This window comes from Chanodichthys erythropterus, chromosome 13, assembly GCF_024489055.1.
Source record: "Chanodichthys erythropterus isolate Z2021 chromosome 13, ASM2448905v1, whole genome shotgun sequence".
Taxonomy (NCBI): domain Eukaryota; kingdom Metazoa; phylum Chordata; class Actinopteri; order Cypriniformes; family Xenocyprididae; genus Chanodichthys; species Chanodichthys erythropterus.
The window spans coordinates 31,837,498-31,854,182 of record NC_090233.1 but is presented as its reverse complement, the minus strand read 5'-3'; the positions used below and the strand labels follow the sequence as shown (position 1 = coordinate 31,854,182).

The following is a 16,685-nucleotide window of genomic DNA, read 5'->3' as shown; positions in this document are numbered from 1 at the left end:
AACTGATACATCTATATAATATCAAGAATTGAAGGTGGCCTCACATTACATGTACTTGACAAAAGGACTGTTCAATTTAAATCCCCATATTGTATTTATCATTATGCTATAATTGTGCATAAACATTTCTACACATTCCCACAGATGTGTTTCAAAGACTTAAGCCAGTGAAGGCCTAATACTCAACATTTCAGCTCTTTAACACTCAAGCTGTATGCAAACAAAGCTCAACAACTTCCTCTTCCTTTCTCTAGGACTTCAGACTTCAGACTAGCCCACACCCTGTTAAACCATTACAGGAAAACAGCATAACTGATCCCAGATCAGCTGCCTAATCTCAGTAATTTCATTGGTATCAGTTGAAATGCATGCAAATAAATGTAGCACATTTTCCCTTTAGAGTCCACAGACATGCAGCGTTTCCTGAAGAGTGTGTGTGTGTGTGTTCTGCAGGATCAAATCAGTGCAGTATGTCAGAAGGTTACACTGGAATCACATTTATTTCTGTTAAAAGCTGCGAGTTCATACACCTAAAGATGAGCACAACATATTATTTGTCATATTATTAGTTTAAATGCTTTTGGAATGAAAAAGGTAACTTTTAAAATCAGACTCATGTGAAGAACCGGTTCTGCATTTAAAAAAAAAAAAAAAAAACTTGAAAAACTTGGTCTAAATAAAACAAAAACATATTACAAAATTAACTTATCTAAAATGTTACATACATTACAAATGCTTCCAGAAATGACCCGCTGTAATAGGGTGGGTTGCTCATATGCATAGCATCAGACATTCAACATTGCAAATCATGATTAAACCTGCTTTAACACCAGATAAACGTGCTGCTCTTTTTAAAACGATTAAAAAACAAAGAAAAAACAAACAAACTTGCATTAAAAGGCTTAATGCTGTTCCTCTACAGTCTCTTGAAGTTCTGTATCCCAACAGTAGGCGGAGACATACCACAATTTTTTCAAAACCTGTTGAAACAGGCAGCCACCTTAAAAAGAAAAAATCCTTCCCACAATATCTCACATAGTGTTACAGCTGAAATCACCAAATCACTTTGTGACACATTTATCAAGCTCAGCATGCTTTGTTAATGTCTCGAGCACAAACCGGATGAAATCGATAGTCTGTACGAGCAGTTTCTCAGCAGAGAATGAATACTTCGCAGTAAATGATGGCCTGGAGGACATTCTTTAAAGAGAGAATAAGACTTCCTGCTTCAGAGTTACGTATAGATGTTCTCTATTTACAAGGGCTTGCATTTTTAGTGCAAAATTACCTCCCCATTATACCCTAAAATGGGGTAGATAAGAGCTCTGGCAGCTAACTCATCACAGCACAAAAAAAGACTTTGGCTTTTGAGTCAATCAAAGCAACTTCACACGTCCCACATTGGCTGTTACATGTGTACATGAGCTTATAGGCATACTAACAGATTCCACTGTATATAGTAACAATAAAGCTGGTTGCGATCTCATTTATCATCATTTTAGAAAAGAAATGGGGGAAAGAGAGCCTCGTCTTGAAGTCTGTGTTAAACGATAGCTCTTAAAAGACCAAAATAACTTCCAGTACAGATGCAAAAGTTACGTTATGTGATTGTGACAGTGCTTTCATAAGACATGCTTTGTTATTTCTTTTTTCACTCGCACAGATAGAATCAAACAACTTCTATTTAAGATCGAGGTTATGCCTACTTACATGTGGTGTGTCATCTGGCAAGATTCAAGTGCTGTATTAGGAAAAAAACAATATAAATGCTAGTTTTTCCATGTAGAAACAGACACGTGGATCCCAAAGCAGCTACTATTTTCATTTAGTCTGAATATTACTTGAAACTGAATAACATTTAAGTAGCTATAAAATATTTTTCAATGAACTTATAACTTATTTCCCTTAGGTTTGTTTTGTCTTAACATATCCCTTACAGACATATTTCTTAATAACATACATCAGTATATTCAGTCAAACCATCCCTTGCCAAATACATTGTGACATACAATATTATAAAACAGGATTAACTAGATCTCCTGATCTGTACAGCATCTTAAACCCACATCTGTCTTCGAGTTACAAAACTGCAGTTGCAGATTAAAGGTTGACACATGTATGTGACTGTTTACCTGTATTTTGCAAACTTTCAAATGTTCACTCATCTTTAAAATGTTGCTATCAATTACATCTAATACATTTCATTTAATAAATAAAATCTCATGGTTGTACTTAGTTGTAAGTGATTTCTCTCTCTGTTTGTGGAATGATTCCTCTCCACATCCCAGGCAGTTGAGGGGTCTGTCTCGTGGAAAACGTGGCAGAGAAAGAGAAAATGCTATGGAGGAGAGGAAAAGTGCAAAATCTCCCCTTACACATTCCCGTCAGTGCCGTTTTTCTCATTGGCAGCGTTAACTGTGGTACCGTCAGGTTGCTGGCCATCCTTCCGAGGAGGCATCCGTTCGTTTATTCGGTCCAGGCCACGAGCTTCTTCAAAGTTGCGGATTTTCCGTGTAGGAGAGAAGCCTTGGATGGCTAACGGGGGGAAAAAAGAAATCAAGGAAAACGAGGTAGTAAGGAAAATGTGCATGAGGATTACTGATAACTTTAAGTGTTTAGTTAAAACGTTGTTTCATGAGACAATTAAACTGTGCAAGTATACACAACACCTTTGGTCATTTACAGTGATCAAAAAGCCTATTCATCCAATTAATTAACCATGAAAAAAATGGACTAAATTAAAAGGATTAGTTCACTTCAGAATTAAAATTTCCTGATAATTTACTTACCCCAATGTCATCCAAGATTTTTATGTCTTTTTTTCTTCAGAAAAAAAAAGTGACGTTTTTGAGGAAAAAATTCCATGATTTTTCTTCATATAGTGGACTTCAACAGTTACCAATGAGTCAAATACGATCCCAGCCAAGGATATATATATATACACTTTTTAGCTCTGCAATGCGCCACATATTACACACTCATGTTGGAAAGGTCACACGTGATGTAGGCGAAAGTACCAAGCAAGTCAAATGGCCTTTACAAAAAAAGGTAAAACAACAATGTCGGACGAGTTTTTCACCCTACCACGGTAATTACACCTACGTCACGCGTGACTTAACGTGATTGTGTAATGAGTGGCGCATGGCAGAGCAGTCCAAGACGAGCATTTGTAGTTAAAAAGTATATCAATTTTTATTTTTTTTAGAAAATGACTGAGCGTTTCTCTAGATAAGACCCTTATTCCTCGTCTGGTATCGTGTAGATCCCTTTGAAGCTGCATTTAAACTGCAATTTGGACCTTCAACCTGTTGGTAATTGTTGAAGTCCACTATATGGATAAAAATCCTGGAATGTTTTCCTCAAAAACCTTACTTTTCTTTTTGACTGAAGAAAGAAAGACAAACATCTTGGATGACATGGGAGTGAGTGAATTATCGGGAAATTTTAATTCTGAAGTGAACTAATCCTTTAATAGAACCAAATAGAACCAAACCAAACATTCAGCACTAAACTTTTGAATGGTAGTGCATGTCTACTAAATAGTTTTTTGTTTGTTTGTTTTTTTGCCACAAAAAAAAGAGAACATAATTAACAAATCATGACAGTAAAAACAATCAATAGTCAACTGTAACTTGCAATTTTTCAACGTAAACTACAGACAACAATTTTATGTGATGCAGTAAAATATATTAAATGTATATAAATATCAGAACAAACATTTTTAGATTTAAAAAAAAAAAGAAAAATAGAGACTGAGTGTATTATTTACAGCATGGAATAAAATTTGCTTCATATCACACATATCACTCATATTTCAAACCTCTAAAAGAGCTTGAACTGAACACATATTCAACCGAACAACATAAACAGGAAAGCTGATTCTTGCACAACTAAACAGGCTTATTATGTCCTGTGACATTTTTGAAAACACCAGGCAATTGCCAAGGTGAATCATGACCGGTTCCAGTTGACAGAGCAAACACAAGATGCCCATTCAAATGGAGAAAAACGGAGATGCAGCTGAACTTAGAAATCAGGTCAGCGACTCCACAGCAAAAGTGTCTTACTCTGGCACACATTTCCTGCCAGCGTGTGTGTGTGTTTGTGTTTGTTTGCACAATAGCTTAGAGCCTCGGTACATTACAGCAGCGGGCGAGAGGCCTCGGGCTAGAGTGTTACGCGTGAACGGGAACAGACAGTCTTAGGTGTGCAGAGTCGTAACGAGATTAGAATCTGAAAATACTCGGCGGAGGGAGGTCTTGGCCTCTCTGCCAATCATATGGCAGCATGAGAATTAGCACGCTCTAGCCAGGACCCGGGACTAACCAGCAAACCCCTCCGGTCAACAGGCAACAGCTAATTAATGAGGTGGAGCAGAGCTGGAGCTGGAAGCCTCATTCCATGGCTGCATGGATGGTTTCATATGTCCGCATCCATCATTTATCATTAAAAATACTGGCCTGGAGTAATTTCAGGCTCTTTTGTAAAATCTGAATCTCATCAGGGAAATAAATGCCTTATGAAATGAGAATCACTTTGTTAGGCTGGTTTCAATTAAATTCACAAAAATATGGTGGTGCAAGAATACAGATTTTCCATGATTAGTCCGAGACACACACAGACGCAGAGGTGAACGGCAAGGCATGAACAGACACAGAGGGGAAGACAGCACAAATTATAGGGGCAGGATATGACACAGTACTGCGAGCGTACCTCGACCCTCCTTTGCTTCTATGGCGGCTGTATTAGCAAGCGCAGCAGGAAGTAGCCCAAAATGAATGGAGAGAGAGGTTATATCAGTGTGATTACATTCAACCCCAAGCATATTAACCCACACACCACAGCAATGCAGTAATATTAGTAGTTAAAGAATCAGACAGTAATATAAAAAGAGCACAGAGAGTCAGTGAGAGAAAAAGCAGTTAGTTTTTTTACAATCAGATTGATTGTTTGGCCATTTTCTTTTAGGATTCTACGGTACTGGGGCAAAACGGGCTTTAAAGATGTAGTATGTAATATTGACAGCTAACAGTTGAAATAGGTACTGCAGTACAAATTCAAAACAATGGAGAGAGTCGTTTCCCTCGCCCCCTCCTCCTCAGACTCGACGCTGAGAGCAACTGACAATGGAAAGCCTTACATTGTAAGATGATTAGCTAATGTATACATTTTTTCTGTTCATGGAGCTTTTTTAGATGGATGCTGAGGATTTTTAGGTTGGGTAGAATCTGCGTTCTCTGACCCAGTTTGTTTGCTGGCTTCCATGACTGCAGTGTTTTCCACCATCCTAACTGGCATCCTAACGGAAATCCTATTGAGTAAATTGGCAGTGGGCGGGATCACACAGACCAAAACAAAAACAAACATTCTAACCCATAACGCACATTTCAAAGTAGGATAACTGGTTGTAGCGCTGTTTTTCAGAGAAACTCAAAGCACTCCAACTTGCCTAACCAATCAATATAGGTTAACACCATCAAATACACAAATAATGTGTCAAATATTCATCAAAGTGTATATATACTGTATACAGTACTGTGCATAAGTCTTAGACCACCAGCTTTAATGTTTTAGCAATCTTTTAATGACCATCCATATTCATTTTTTGGTCTTTATTATGATACAAACAGAAAATACAGGAAAAATGCGCAAAAAAAAAAAAAATCAAAACAAAATGGCTTATTTAAGCAAAAATCAGTATTTAGTGTGTGACCTTCTGGACTTATACCATTTTCTCAAAGAAGAAAATCTGAGGCCTTCCAGTCCTTTTCCAACCTTTTTTTTTTAATACTGCATACAAATTTCCTGTATTTTCTGGTTATATTCTAATGAAGAGACTGAGAAACAATTATATATGGTCATTATACCATTGCTAAAACAACATCTAAGACTTTTGCACAGTACTGTATATAAAATGATGAATGTCTTCATTCTTTACAAATATTTTTATGATAAAATGGATTTCATGGATTATCTTCAAGATGTTTTGTCCCACACCTCAAGAATCAGTGAATAATAAATTATATTTAAATATGTATTTTGAACTGATCTATGATTTGGAGATTTCCACAGTTTTAAAAAATTCAGGCATTCACAACTATTTTACGCTGTATCAGCAGACAGGAGAGAATTGTAGTCAGACAACCAAACCAACTCCTATATCCTTTTCAGAGTACATGAAGGGCTTACTGGATAGTTACAGCTGGAAATGTCCTACTGTCCTAAGGTCTTGTCTTAAGATCAGGCCAACAGCTTCTTAGTTTCTTAATATTCCTCTCTTTTCTGCAGGTCTAGCTGGCTTGATGTCTGACACAGACAGACAATGAAGCAGGCCTCTTAAAGGTCACTGAATTTTCTATATGTACTTCAAATAGTGACATCCACCCACGGTCTCTCTCTGATCTCCCTCTCTCACTCCTTCACTGTGCGAGTGAGCAAAGTTCCCTACGTTATTGGCCTTTAATGACCTTTAGTCCTGGACACCTTGTCAACAGAATTGTCTGCTCAGACTGGACAGGTCAATCCTGAGAGTCATGATGCAGCTCTTATGACAATCACCCTTTGATTGGCTCTCTGAGTTCTCAGAAGTGCTGTAGTGCAGGTGGCTAAATCACAAGGCTTAATGTGAGCCTACAAGGGAAGGGCTTTATACAACACATAGGCAAATAATCAGTGTAAACATTACATTAGTCATAGGTGCAGGATGTAACAGGTGTTCATAGTGTCCAGAATAAGCTAGGCATTTTGTATAATTGTGATTATACAACATTATATTTTAATTAAAGAAATTGAAGCCTATTTAAGAACATTAAGATTTCTTGAATTGAGACATTATTTTCATGACAATAAACCCCATTTTATCAATTCTCATGACTTTGATACAAACAAACTCATTCTCCTTACTGAAATATTTAAAAGGAAAAAAATTAAATAAAATTGGGGTCAGTAATTTTTTTTATGAGCACTTTTATTTAGCAAGGATGCATTAAATTGACAGTAAAGACTAAATTGTTTAAGAAAAAAATCTATTTCAAATACAGTAAATGTTCTTTTGAACATTCTCTTCATCAAAACATTCTGGGGAAAAAAATTCCACAACAATATTAAGAAGCACAACTGTTTACAACTGTTTCTTGAGTATCAAATCAGCATATTAGCATGATTTCTGAAGGATCATGTGACACTGAAGACTGGAATAATGGCTGCATGAAATATTCTAATTTATATTAAAATAGAAAAGAGTTTGTAAAAATATTACAAAATTACTAAATTATTAGTTTTGTTTTTTGATCAAATAAATGCAGCACAGACTTTGAACAGTAAAATATAATATAATATAATATAATATAATATAATATAATATAATATAATATAATATAATATAATATAATATAATATAATATAATATAATATAATATAATATAATATAATATAATATAATATATAAACACATGGTATATATTGGTATAACCACTGAATATCACTTTCATGGTCCTTTTGCATCCTTTTTAAAAAGTTTAAAAGCTTTACAATTCCGTCAAAAAAAAAGCAAATAAACAATAAATGACAGAATTATAATTTTGGGCTGAAAATAATGTCCAAAAAAGGCAAATTCAATGGTCCTAAAATAATTTCATTTTTCTTTATAAAAACATCTTTTCTGATTTTTATCATGGATGGTTTTCACGAGATTTACCCCTTTAACAGATCAGAAATAAAGATCTGAGCAGCTGGGGGTGTGGGCAGTGATTTTGCAGCTAGTACCGGAAAGTTGCTAAGAAGTGAATTACAAAGCTGGGTGCAGCCCAGAAAAGCTCACACAATGGAGATGGAGAGCACATTATTTGCCGCTATGAGCTCTGATGTAGTTCAGCATGAGGGAAAGAGCCAGATCATCATCTTTAGTATACGGCATGCCAAAGCTCATTCTAGCTGAGGTGTGCTGGTACTTTCTGCTTTAGTATGAGGGCCAGTGCTGGGTCACATGTGGTGATGATGATCCAGTATGACTTCCGGGTTGGAACTTCACTAATCTACCATTACAAAACCACAAACATGCACACTTACCATTCTGTAAGGTCTGCTTGCCTCCAGACAACACTCCGAGAGGTAGCGTTCCGGTTGGGGTGAGCCCTTTGAGGGTCAGTACACTCTCGCTCTCTTCCCTGAGGCCAAACACAAACACACACACCGTATTAAGAGTTGTGTTCAAAGAACTAAAAGGCATATAAATCAATTAGAACGGGGTGCAGGGAGAAAGAGGAAATATATGGCAATTTGAAACTTTGCAGCAGCGCCAACCTAATCTGAATATTGCTCATAAAACCAGAGACAAAGACTTCAAGATGTCCTCTGTTCCTCCATTATCTATGGCATTGTTCATCTGGAATAATGTCTAATATAATTAGACCGTTATTCCGCATGATGACTCACTGACGCCAGCTCATTAATCCTAATGGAGGAAAGTTTGTGTGTGGCGTTAAAACAAAACTTCATTGTACGAGGTAGTTTTTCCTGCAGTTTATACAAACACTTTTTTGATAACTGTAATTATCTACCAAGCAGCAAAGTGAACATATATGTGTGTTATATATAATAACATATATAAAATATAAACACATATAACTGCATTCAGACTGACCTGAGCACAGAAAAGACTCTGGCCATTTTCCCAATGGCACGGATCTTATTTCTGATCACCTCCTTACGGACAGCTGGAGTTCCACCTGTGGCCAAATAAAAAAAAAAAAATAAAAAAAAAAAAACAGGGCCAAAGCCATTACCCTATAGGACCTTTGACCCACAAAACAGTTAAGGAAGGGGGGGGGCTAAAAAAGTTGAAGATGCACACTGAAATCATATTGACATCCTGAGCAATATTTGCATTTTTGAATATTATTGTGATTGCACTTTGAACTGCGTTTGAAACAGTTACTCTTTATTAACGTTATTCTTGATAAAGCTAAAATAATAAATATTAAACAATAAAAAAATAATAATGATAATATTTAATGAAGTTTAAAAATTATTATTTGAATTTTACTATACTGTACAAGTAGTATATTTCTTTTGCAATGTCTTCAGTTTTCTGCCAAAATAAAGCTTGGTTTTAACCAGAATGCCAGAGAATGCTGTGCAAAAATAACAATATTGTGCCAGATATATATTAGTTGTCTTGTAAATTTTTAAATAATAATAATAATAATAATAAAGATAATTATTATCATTCAAAATTTACAAGACAAGTAATATACGTCTAGCACAGTATATTTATTTTTGCACAGCATTTTGTATAAAACAATATAATAATTTTGTATGATGACAATAATAATAATAATAATAATAATAATAATAATATAGTAAAATAAAAATAATAATTATTATCATTATTATAGTTTTATTACTAGTTTATTTATTATTTTCACTATTATTAATTATTATTTAATCACTTAATATTTACTATTACTATTATTTTAAATATTCTATGGCAGAAAACTGAAGGAAGTCCTTAGTGCTAAATTGTGTTTCTCACTCCAAATATGGGGACATGCTGTCATCTCCACCTTTTTTAAAAGACTTTGAAATTGTTTGGAATTCTTTTTAAATTGTTTGGAATTACTCTAATGAAAAAAATAAAAAAATTAAGTGAGCCTGGAGTGCTTTCAAAGTGCACATGGTAAGCCAAACGCGCCATTAGCCTTGCGTGGGCTTGAGAGTATTTACAGAAGAGTGTCACATCTTCGCTCTAATTATTTAAGTAGATCAGTTTCCGGTTTAATAATTACACAAGGCAAAACCACAATCCTACATAGTCTATATATTATATTTTAAAATATATTAAAATAGAAAACAGTTACTTTAAATTGTAATATATTTCACAATATTCCTGTTTTTTACATAAGAGTATGCATCATGTGAATTCTACCCTTCAGAACAAGCTGTCTAAGAAGGAAGTATCATGGGATGACATAAGCAGCCATCAGACCTCCAGGGAGAGCATCTTAGACAGCCGGAATGACAGTTGGACACTTCTGAGGACCTGCTGTCTACGCTGATGATGACCAGACAGACAGACGCTCACACATACACAGCACAGACACACAGCACAGACACACACACACACACACACACACAGCACACACACACACACACACACACACACACACACACACACACACACACACACACACACACACACACACACACACACACACACACACACACACACACACACACACACACACACACACACACACACACACACACAATCAATCTGCTGGAAGCACATTCAAGCTGTTTTGCATTAAATTATGTCACTGAACGTGAAGCAAAAGGAAATCAGCCCATAAGGCAGTTGTCGGCTTACCAAACTTTAATTAATCAATTGTATACTATGTGTTTGTAAGTGAACACCCTTACCTTCACATAAGTCATCTCCCTCAGACATGAGTTCATCATCTGAGCAGATATTTAGGACATTCACCAACATCTCAGTCACTGTAAATAGAGAACCTCCTCATTAGGCATTTTACATAACATTTGTGTCCATGCAGTTCTTTATCCAGTGGTCCATTGTTCCTAGAGCTTCTCTTTAAAATACTATTTTAAATTCTATGACCAAATATCTGTGATTTCATGGTGTTTATAGCCATGTACACTTAAAAAAGACTGTTTTCTTGAACACGCTGGCACAAATAATATGATGTTAAAGTTTTCTAATATCACCTTTCACATATTATGTAATATAGGTGTTTGTGAATGTAAAATGTCTGCAAAGTTTCAAATATCAAATTGCACAACAAACTGTCTCCCAAAAAAAAGAACTGATTCTTAATTGCCTGAAACAAGTCGGAATTTCAGCCTTACTTCCTGCTAGAACCTACATTGGTTTGTCACTGATTTGCATAATGCCAGCCTATGGTCTTCATTGGCTTCCTGTGAACATTGTCTACTTTTGACCTGCCCTTAAACAACAAACAAGTGCTGAGGAAGCCTCCAGAGCTGAAATTCAGATATGGTAATGACCGTTTTGTTTCCGACACACACTGTAAGCGGTAGAGCAATCAACTGTTTCATCTGACCAATCATAGCAGAGTACGCTCACGGAAAGGAGGGGTTTAGAGAGGTTGGATCTTTGATCGACCCATTTCAGACACTGAGAGAAAAGAGGTTATACCGCAATGAATATTTGGAGAAAATTAAAGTGTTTTTGTCCTTGGATGTATGTCTATTGTAGGAGACCTCAAAAACAAAACTAGCATCCTTTAAAATTATGTTTTTTTAGATGATGTTTAAGATTTGAGTTTCTCTGTATTCTTCAAACAGAGAGGAAACAGTCAGCCACCAAAGACGCATCAACAACAAGGGCATTGTTGCCTTTGCTTCACATGGCCAGCCAAATACTACCAACCGTATCAGTCCGTCAGTCCCTGAAAATCACAACTCCCACGTCAGGTCTCATTTTGGACCAGGGGTATGCAAGTTCGGTCCTAGAGAGCCGCTGTCCTGCTGAGTTTAGCTCCAACCTTTTTTTCAGGGTTGGAGCTAAACTCTGCAGGACAGCGGCTCTCTAAGACCGAACTTGCCTACCCCTGGTTTGGACACTTACCTTTCTCACCCACAAAGGGCAGCGACCACGTAAACACATCCATAAAGTTGGGTAACCAGTACGGGTGAGGAGAGCAGTTGAACTGTCTAATGTTCATGACGTTGTTTTCATATTTCAATACAGCCGCTGTGGAATAAAAACATGTACATGTCATGTACATTCATGAAAGTGTTCAACCAATAAAAAACAAAAGAAAAGCAACCTGATAGGCTGCCATGCAGGTTCACGACCTGTCATCTGATACTTTGACGCTCTAGATGTCTAGACACTTTAAGGCCAATATGGCAATAATTATGGCTGAGTTGCAGGGTACATTTTTTCTTTGTATGGAGGGCAATTGTTACATTATCCAGAGGTTCAAATTAAAGCCTCACAGTCCAAATTATTTAAATTACAAAGAAAAACTATTTCTTGTTAGCTGAGAATGCGGGACTGCAAATTTGATTGCGAGTGACATAATTGAATAGGTTTCAACTCGCAATGCTTTATCAAATGGGCTGTGATTTCCATTTCATTGGAAATAATGATGTTGGGAAAGGGTCTGCGAAACGTTTGAGATTATGAAAGGTGCAATTGGTTTAAAAAAAGTTTGAGAAAACCTGCAGTAAACAAGAAGGTGTACTATAACAAACTAACATACCTTTGTTGTTATAGACGTCTAGGTAGTTTGGTGCAGAGAATATGGTAATTAATGAAGGGAAGCCTGTTGTCTGACTTTTTCTGTACATCCTGTACCTGAAACAGAAACGCACACAAATCTCTTTAATTGTAGACTAGCTCAGCATGTCAAAAAAGGCATCTGGCATGGATCAATACAGGAAGCGTTCTTTGCTATTGTCAGATAATGTGTTATTTTTAAAGTCAGTAAGTAATGATCTAATGATACACGGTTTCAGATGTTGTTTTTTCTTAATTTGCAGACACTGAGGGACTACACTGGCATCACAAGATTAAACTAGCAAAAGTTCAAATTACAAAAAAATAAATAAATAAATCACAAGCTATTTCAGTCTTACTATCATGAAACAGCAGACTCAATACTTACCCTGCATCTTGTGCTTCATGAGCTCTAATTACTGACAACAGGTTATTGTTTGTCAAAAAGTCACAGACTGCTGCATAACTGTAAAACAAGAGAAAGACAAACTCTTGAGGGTGTCATAGTGATTAAGTTTTTTTCTCAACATATTGAACATAACACGAGCCAATGAACTGCGCAATTCTTAATACGTTTTTGGAGGGGTTCTCCTTTGAGCTGGGCGATATGGGCCAAAAATCTTATCTCTGTATTTTTGGGCTGAATGGAGATATAAAATATCTGCAACATCTATCTTTTTCCATTCTTCAAGAATGACCTCTTTTAGAGACTGGATGCTGGATGGAGAGTGATGCTCAACTTGTCTCTTCAGAATTCCCCATAGGTGTTCGACTGGGTTCAGATCAGGAGCCACTGACTCACTTTCACCCTGTTCTTCTTCAGAAATCCAACAGTGGCCTTAGATGTGTGTTTAGGATCATTGTCATGTTGGAAAAGTGCACAACGACCTTTCTGGTGTAAAGAAATTATTTTCTTTCTCAGGTCTTGTGACATTTCTCTTCCATGTGGTGCCATTGCTGACAGCATGAAATGGGAAGGGGTTTTAACACCCTTTTATAGTCAACTGTCTGCTGGACACCTGTGTAATGAATAATTAGACTCACCTGTGGTTGAATTCTTGTTAAATTAGACATTTGTAGTCTAATATTTAGCTTTGCTCCAGAGACTTTCAGTGGGGTGTACTCATTTTTGTATCACCCTAATTTGAGTAAAAATGAAAATTTTGTTCTTATATAATTAACCTTACTTTCATGTTATAAGTTAAACATATGTTATATAAAACTTAGTCTTTTCAACATTTTGGAAGTTGTTTGTGTTCATTGAGATATTGTTTAAACTGTTACTTTTCAAAGGGGGTGTACTCATTTACACCGAGTACTGTATATCAAAGGGTATTGCCACATCCTATATAATCCTATATTGTATACATACAAAAATATGTCACACAAACTCAATATACCGAACTAGTCCATTCAATCTCAGTACAGTGAACTCTCCAGCTATATGACCACCACCTGCGCTTTGTTAGCATTTAGTTGGCGTGGTACAAACAAATGCCAGCTGGACAAGCAAACAGTGAATAAACACACTTATATATACACCCAGAATGAAACCAGCTGGGTGACACCAGTCAGGTTATTTCAGCATAAATCAGACAGGATTTCCGCACCATTTCACAGATGCCTGTATGACTCAGTTGCACATTCAAAAGAAAGTATAAAGAACCTGGTCAAAGAAAAAAGTAAATGAAACAGCTTTTTTCCCTCAACATGCAAGATGAGTGCTTGAGTTATTTTATAGGTGGGTTTAATATATATATTAATTTAAAAAAACTGGTTACGCATCCAAATGTTCCATATGTCAAAATAAGCTACATTCAACAACCTACGATTTTCTATTAAGTAAATTACAGCATATGTATTAATGTAATATGTATTAATAAAAAATATCAAGATTTAATGACTCCTACAAAGCCAACTTTAGGCACTTTTATGTCCTAGGGGGTGACTTGGAAATGGCTTTTTTATTATTATTATGGTTTCATATGCTACTTTTCAATTGCCTTTGACTTAAAACTATAAAAATAGATCATAAAACAAATGACATTCATTTTTAAACAAACATTTATGTTTAAAACTATTATAATCTAACAAAGAATAAAATAAACATGGACCATTTTAATATTTATATAATTTATATATTTATAATATAAATGAAATCATAATTTATAACAATTAATTTAATTTGTGATGTGAAAAAAAAGAAAAATTAAGGTAAATATCACTTGTGAGAAGAATATTTTTATTACGAGTCTTGTTCAGTAAAGCTGTAATTTATATTTCTATAAATCTGGGAAATCTACCCTAATGAACAGCTTTGCTCCAGTACCTGAAAAAATAGGAACAGCCTCTGACTGAGTTGTGGTTAAAGTGCTCTGCCGTCTTCTCACTGCCGTAGTCCTCTCCTGGGTCGGCCCAGATCAAATCACACATAGGCCCAAATGCCGGGGGCTCCTTAAACCTGTCTAACTGCATAACACAGCGCAAAGACAAAGGAGGAGGCATGAACACATCTTGGTTTCAATAAAAAGGCTGCAAGGAAAAGGACATAAACAGATGCTTACTTTTCTAATGTCATCTAAGCAGTTGATTTCTGGTGAGAGGCCACCGTGTACGCAGAGAAACTGCTGGTTTAGAAGAGCTGCAAGAGGCAAGCAGTCAAAGGCCTCCATACATGAGTCATAAACCCTCTCTGAATACTTTATTTTACCTGCAAGGGGACAGAGACAGAAAAGTATGACTGAATTAAACTTTGGTGCACTGAAGTCAAGAAATTCAATAACATTTTTATCAAAAGCTGACCTTGGTATTTGAACTACTATACAGAAAGAGCAGTCGTTTATGATGGGTAGGATATGTTGCCATCACCATGGCCGATTTTGTCCAAAACAATTTATCTAAAAACTTTCGACAAAATGTATTGAAATCCAACTAATTAGTAGTGTGAATATTTTAAGATGACAGACTTCACTGGTTTTTGATTCAGTTCAAAAGAAAAATTATTCAATTAGATTTTTATACACAGCTTAATTCAAATAAATGTACATTTATAGAATTCTTTAAAAACATCCCTAAATATATCTTAGGCAGGAAAAAATATTTGTTTATTGCACCAAAAATAACTTGAAAGGAAATACATTTGCTACTTGAGGTTAATATGATTTTTTTGTTTTGTTTTTGAAAGAAGTCTATAAATTTATGAAAAGCATTTATTTAAAATAGAAATGTTTCGTAAGATTATAACTGCCTTTATTGTGACTTTTGTTCAATTTATTGCATTCTTGCTGAATAAAAGTATTAATTTCTTTAAAAAAAAAAAAAAAAAAAAATCTTACTGACCCTAAACACCATGAGATGGCAGGGGTAATTTAAAATGAATTCCAGTATATTACTCGCTAAAATGTATGTTATTAATGAATTTATCAATTTAAATACTAGTTGATTTGACTTATTGCCAGCAAGAATGACTGCTCCCTAAAATCAAAAACAACAACTACATGTGCTGCTGAAATTGCTGTTTAAATGATTTTTGGACATCAATTCAGTTTTGACTTGGAAATGAGCAAATAACGGAGGTGTCGACACAGACCTTACAGATCTTTGATCTTTATATCAATACATACACTATTTTTTTCAAAACTGTAAAAGTCATCATCATCATCATCATCATCATCAAGAAGATCATGTTACATTTTTTGTGCATAATACTTTGTGATGACAACCAGCACATCTGTACGCAGTAATAACTACACCTAAAGCAACAAAACCTGACACCAAGCAGACACAAAAGTAGCAGGGACTATTCAATTAAATTCAAATGAGCCTAATTAGTGCAATGCGAATACTTAATTCAGCTGCTGATTAAGCTTATTAATACTTCAGTATCTGGACTGAAGTAGTCTCATTAGTCTTGTCTTAGTTTCCACTAAATGCAGCTGGGTTATTCACCAAACCGAATTACACATTCGCTCTGCGAATGAGGTCTCATGAAGAGCACTTGGGCTTCCACTAAACATTCTACCATGAGACCACCTCCATCTTTGTTATGCAGAGCACAATAGCCTCAACGCTATTATATGAGCTAAACAGCAAACAGTGTTCATTTCGAGCATAATAGACTACCACTGACCCATAGAAAAACAAAACCAGGGTTTTAATCAGATGTTCAAACGAAACTTAATTTAAATTCAATTTGGATTAAAAAAAGCAAAAATATAATACAGTATAATATAATATATTGTAGTAGCAAGTGCTAGTATACTAGAAAAGATTATATACATGGCCAGCATTCACTTGTGAAAAAAGTAATGAATGCGTTTCTTGTAGTGTACTCTTAAAACTGTATTAAAAAAAAAAAAAAAAAAAAAAAAAAAAAACCTTTACTTGCAAGGCCACTTCAGTGTACTTTGTAATATCACAC

At 35.5% G+C, this 16,685-nt stretch overlaps 1 protein-coding gene across 3 annotated transcripts in view; it reads right to left on the bottom strand.

Moving 5' to 3' along the window:
• Positions 1-365: 365 nt before the first annotated feature.
• The window catches only part of ppp3cca (protein phosphatase 3, catalytic subunit, gamma isozyme, a), a 38,492-nt gene continuing 22,172 nt past the window's right edge, over positions 366-16,685 (bottom strand). Inside the window, exons 5-14 of one of the 3 annotated variants that reach the window (XM_067408110.1) lie at positions 14,830-14,975; positions 14,595-14,734; positions 12,654-12,731; positions 12,249-12,343; positions 11,609-11,734; positions 10,420-10,497; positions 8,642-8,726; positions 8,068-8,165; positions 4,714-4,740; positions 366-2,535 (exon numbers count right to left, since the gene is read on the bottom strand). In XM_067408110.1, the coding sequence (XP_067264211.1) occupies positions 2,372-2,535; positions 4,714-4,740; positions 8,068-8,165; positions 8,642-8,726; positions 10,420-10,497; positions 11,609-11,734; positions 12,249-12,343; positions 12,654-12,731; positions 14,595-14,734; positions 14,830-14,975 (1,037 nt within the window). In that variant the 3' untranslated portion in view covers positions 366-2,371. The remainder of the gene's footprint in view (positions 2,536-4,713; positions 4,741-8,067; positions 8,166-8,641; positions 8,727-10,419; positions 10,498-11,608; positions 11,735-12,248; positions 12,344-12,653; positions 12,732-14,594; positions 14,735-14,829; positions 14,976-16,685) is intronic. The other 2 variants (XM_067408111.1, XM_067408113.1) reach the window with 2 other exon arrangements.